The sequence below is a fragment of the Arachis duranensis genome, unplaced genomic scaffold, assembly GCF_000817695.3.
Source record: "Arachis duranensis cultivar V14167 unplaced genomic scaffold, aradu.V14167.gnm2.J7QH unplaced_Scaffold_232527, whole genome shotgun sequence".
Classification (NCBI taxonomy): Eukaryota; Viridiplantae; Streptophyta; class Magnoliopsida; order Fabales; family Fabaceae; genus Arachis; species Arachis duranensis.
In genome coordinates this window covers 120,112-121,728 of record NW_026264853.1, presented here as the reverse complement: position 1 = coordinate 121,728, position 1,617 = coordinate 120,112, and the positions used below count along the sequence as shown (strand labels likewise).

The 1,617-nt window shown below is 38.1% G+C and overlaps 1 protein-coding gene across 1 annotated transcript in view; it reads right to left on the bottom strand.

Moving 5' to 3' along the window:
* The window catches only part of LOC107461879 (protein SOSEKI 3), a 4,425-nt gene extending 2,814 nt beyond the window's left edge, over positions 1-1,611 (bottom strand). Inside the window, 5 exon segments of the mRNA XM_016080439.3 lie at positions 1-4; positions 7-411; positions 512-627; positions 923-992; positions 1,111-1,611. The exon segment at positions 1-4 is cut by the window's left edge and continues 462 nt beyond it. Coding sequence (XP_015935925.1) covers positions 1-4; positions 7-411; positions 512-627; positions 923-992; positions 1,111-1,339 — 824 coding nt within the window. The 5' untranslated portion in view covers positions 1,340-1,611.
* Positions 1,612-1,617: the final 6 nt, after the last annotated feature.

Below are 1,617 nucleotides of genomic sequence, written 5' to 3'. Positions count from 1 at the left end.
CTGAATTTTCAGTCACATGTGGCACTTCATCTTGATGTATCTCATGGCATTCAGATTCCATTGATGCATCTTCTGTTGATACGCCCCTGGTACAAGTTTTCTGTGTTTTGGTCATACTCTTAGGTTCTTCTGTCTGAGTTGAAGCATCTGACAATTTTTCACTCTTGTAGATTTTGTACTCTGGCAATGACAAGTTAGTAGAATCACTTTTTCCAGCTCTAGACTCTGGAGAAACATCAGAGGAACCGCTGCGTTGTCCTGTGGAAAGCTCATCATCATCTTGAGAGTTTCTTGCTTCTTTCCCATTCAGGCTAGAAGAAGTGGAAGCTCCATCATGGCTCCTGCAAGAGACTGGCTCTGGTAACTGCTTCAGGCTTTGTATTTTGACATTGTTAATCGGGCTAAATCGATCTGTAGACACAATTTCACAATGACTAAGTTTTCAATCATGACCTAGGAAAATACCACATTATGGAAATAAACAAAACCGAAGCATGATATTGTACTTGACCTGAATTTGATTCATCAAAGAGTTCAGAACCTTTGAGGACATACTCATTCCCATGGGCAGGTAGAATTAGATCATCCTGACAGAGATCATGCCACACAAAACCATTCTTGTAGCTTCTGAAAAGCATAATAAAACACAACATACGTGGTGAATACTGAATATAAACAATTTGATCACAACATGAATCAACTCATAGCTAAACAATCTTGATTGCTTCATCTAAAACTATAATTTTAAGTTGCATTGACTTGGCCAAAATTTAAAAGAGAATATCAAGGACAAGTACAGAATGCAGATACTTCCAAAATTCAAAATTCCTGTTATTCTTGTACTTTTATTTCCCTGTATGTTTCACAAACATACAAATTTAAAAGCAAATAAAGGAGAGAGTAAATGCAATAACTAGCTAACCTCTTACAAGACCATGAATACAAGGAAGCCATGCCTCTACCTCTCAATGCATTAAGTCTATCAATCACATCTGAACACAAAAAAACACATTCCATAAATGGGGGGGAATACATTAAGACATTAATTACTATTAAGGTAAAAATAAAAAAAAAAGTTTTTTTTTTTTTGCCTCCCATATATCTTGATACCTCTCAAGTATAGGCCTTCAGGGGATGTAAGAGGAACCTCCATGAAATGAGGGTGTTCTAGCTGCCTGTTCCTGCAAAGATAGTAAATGACAGGAACCTTCCTATTCTGGTGATACTTTGGTGACTTCTCTGTCCACACTTTGGCCCTTTCAGGACTCACTTGTCGGTATTTCTTCATCCTTGCTTCCATCATTCCCACGTTCACAACAACCCCACCACCCCCACTCATAAAAATGGAAACTTTATTACCACCTGGTTACTGGGTGGAACTCCCTGCCACCGTTACTGCAGAACCAGATCTAAACCAGCTCATAATACAATCATTGTAGCTACGGAAGGTGCAAGCTTTAATAGTAGAAATGCAATCATAGATAATAAAGTGAATAACTTTGACGAGAAAGGAAGAAGATGGTTAGGAGAATCTGTGTGGGCATTTATTGGTTTGGACTTTGAGCTTAGGAGAACGTGAAGAAAGGAAGAAGAAACTTATGAACAAGAGGGGAAAAT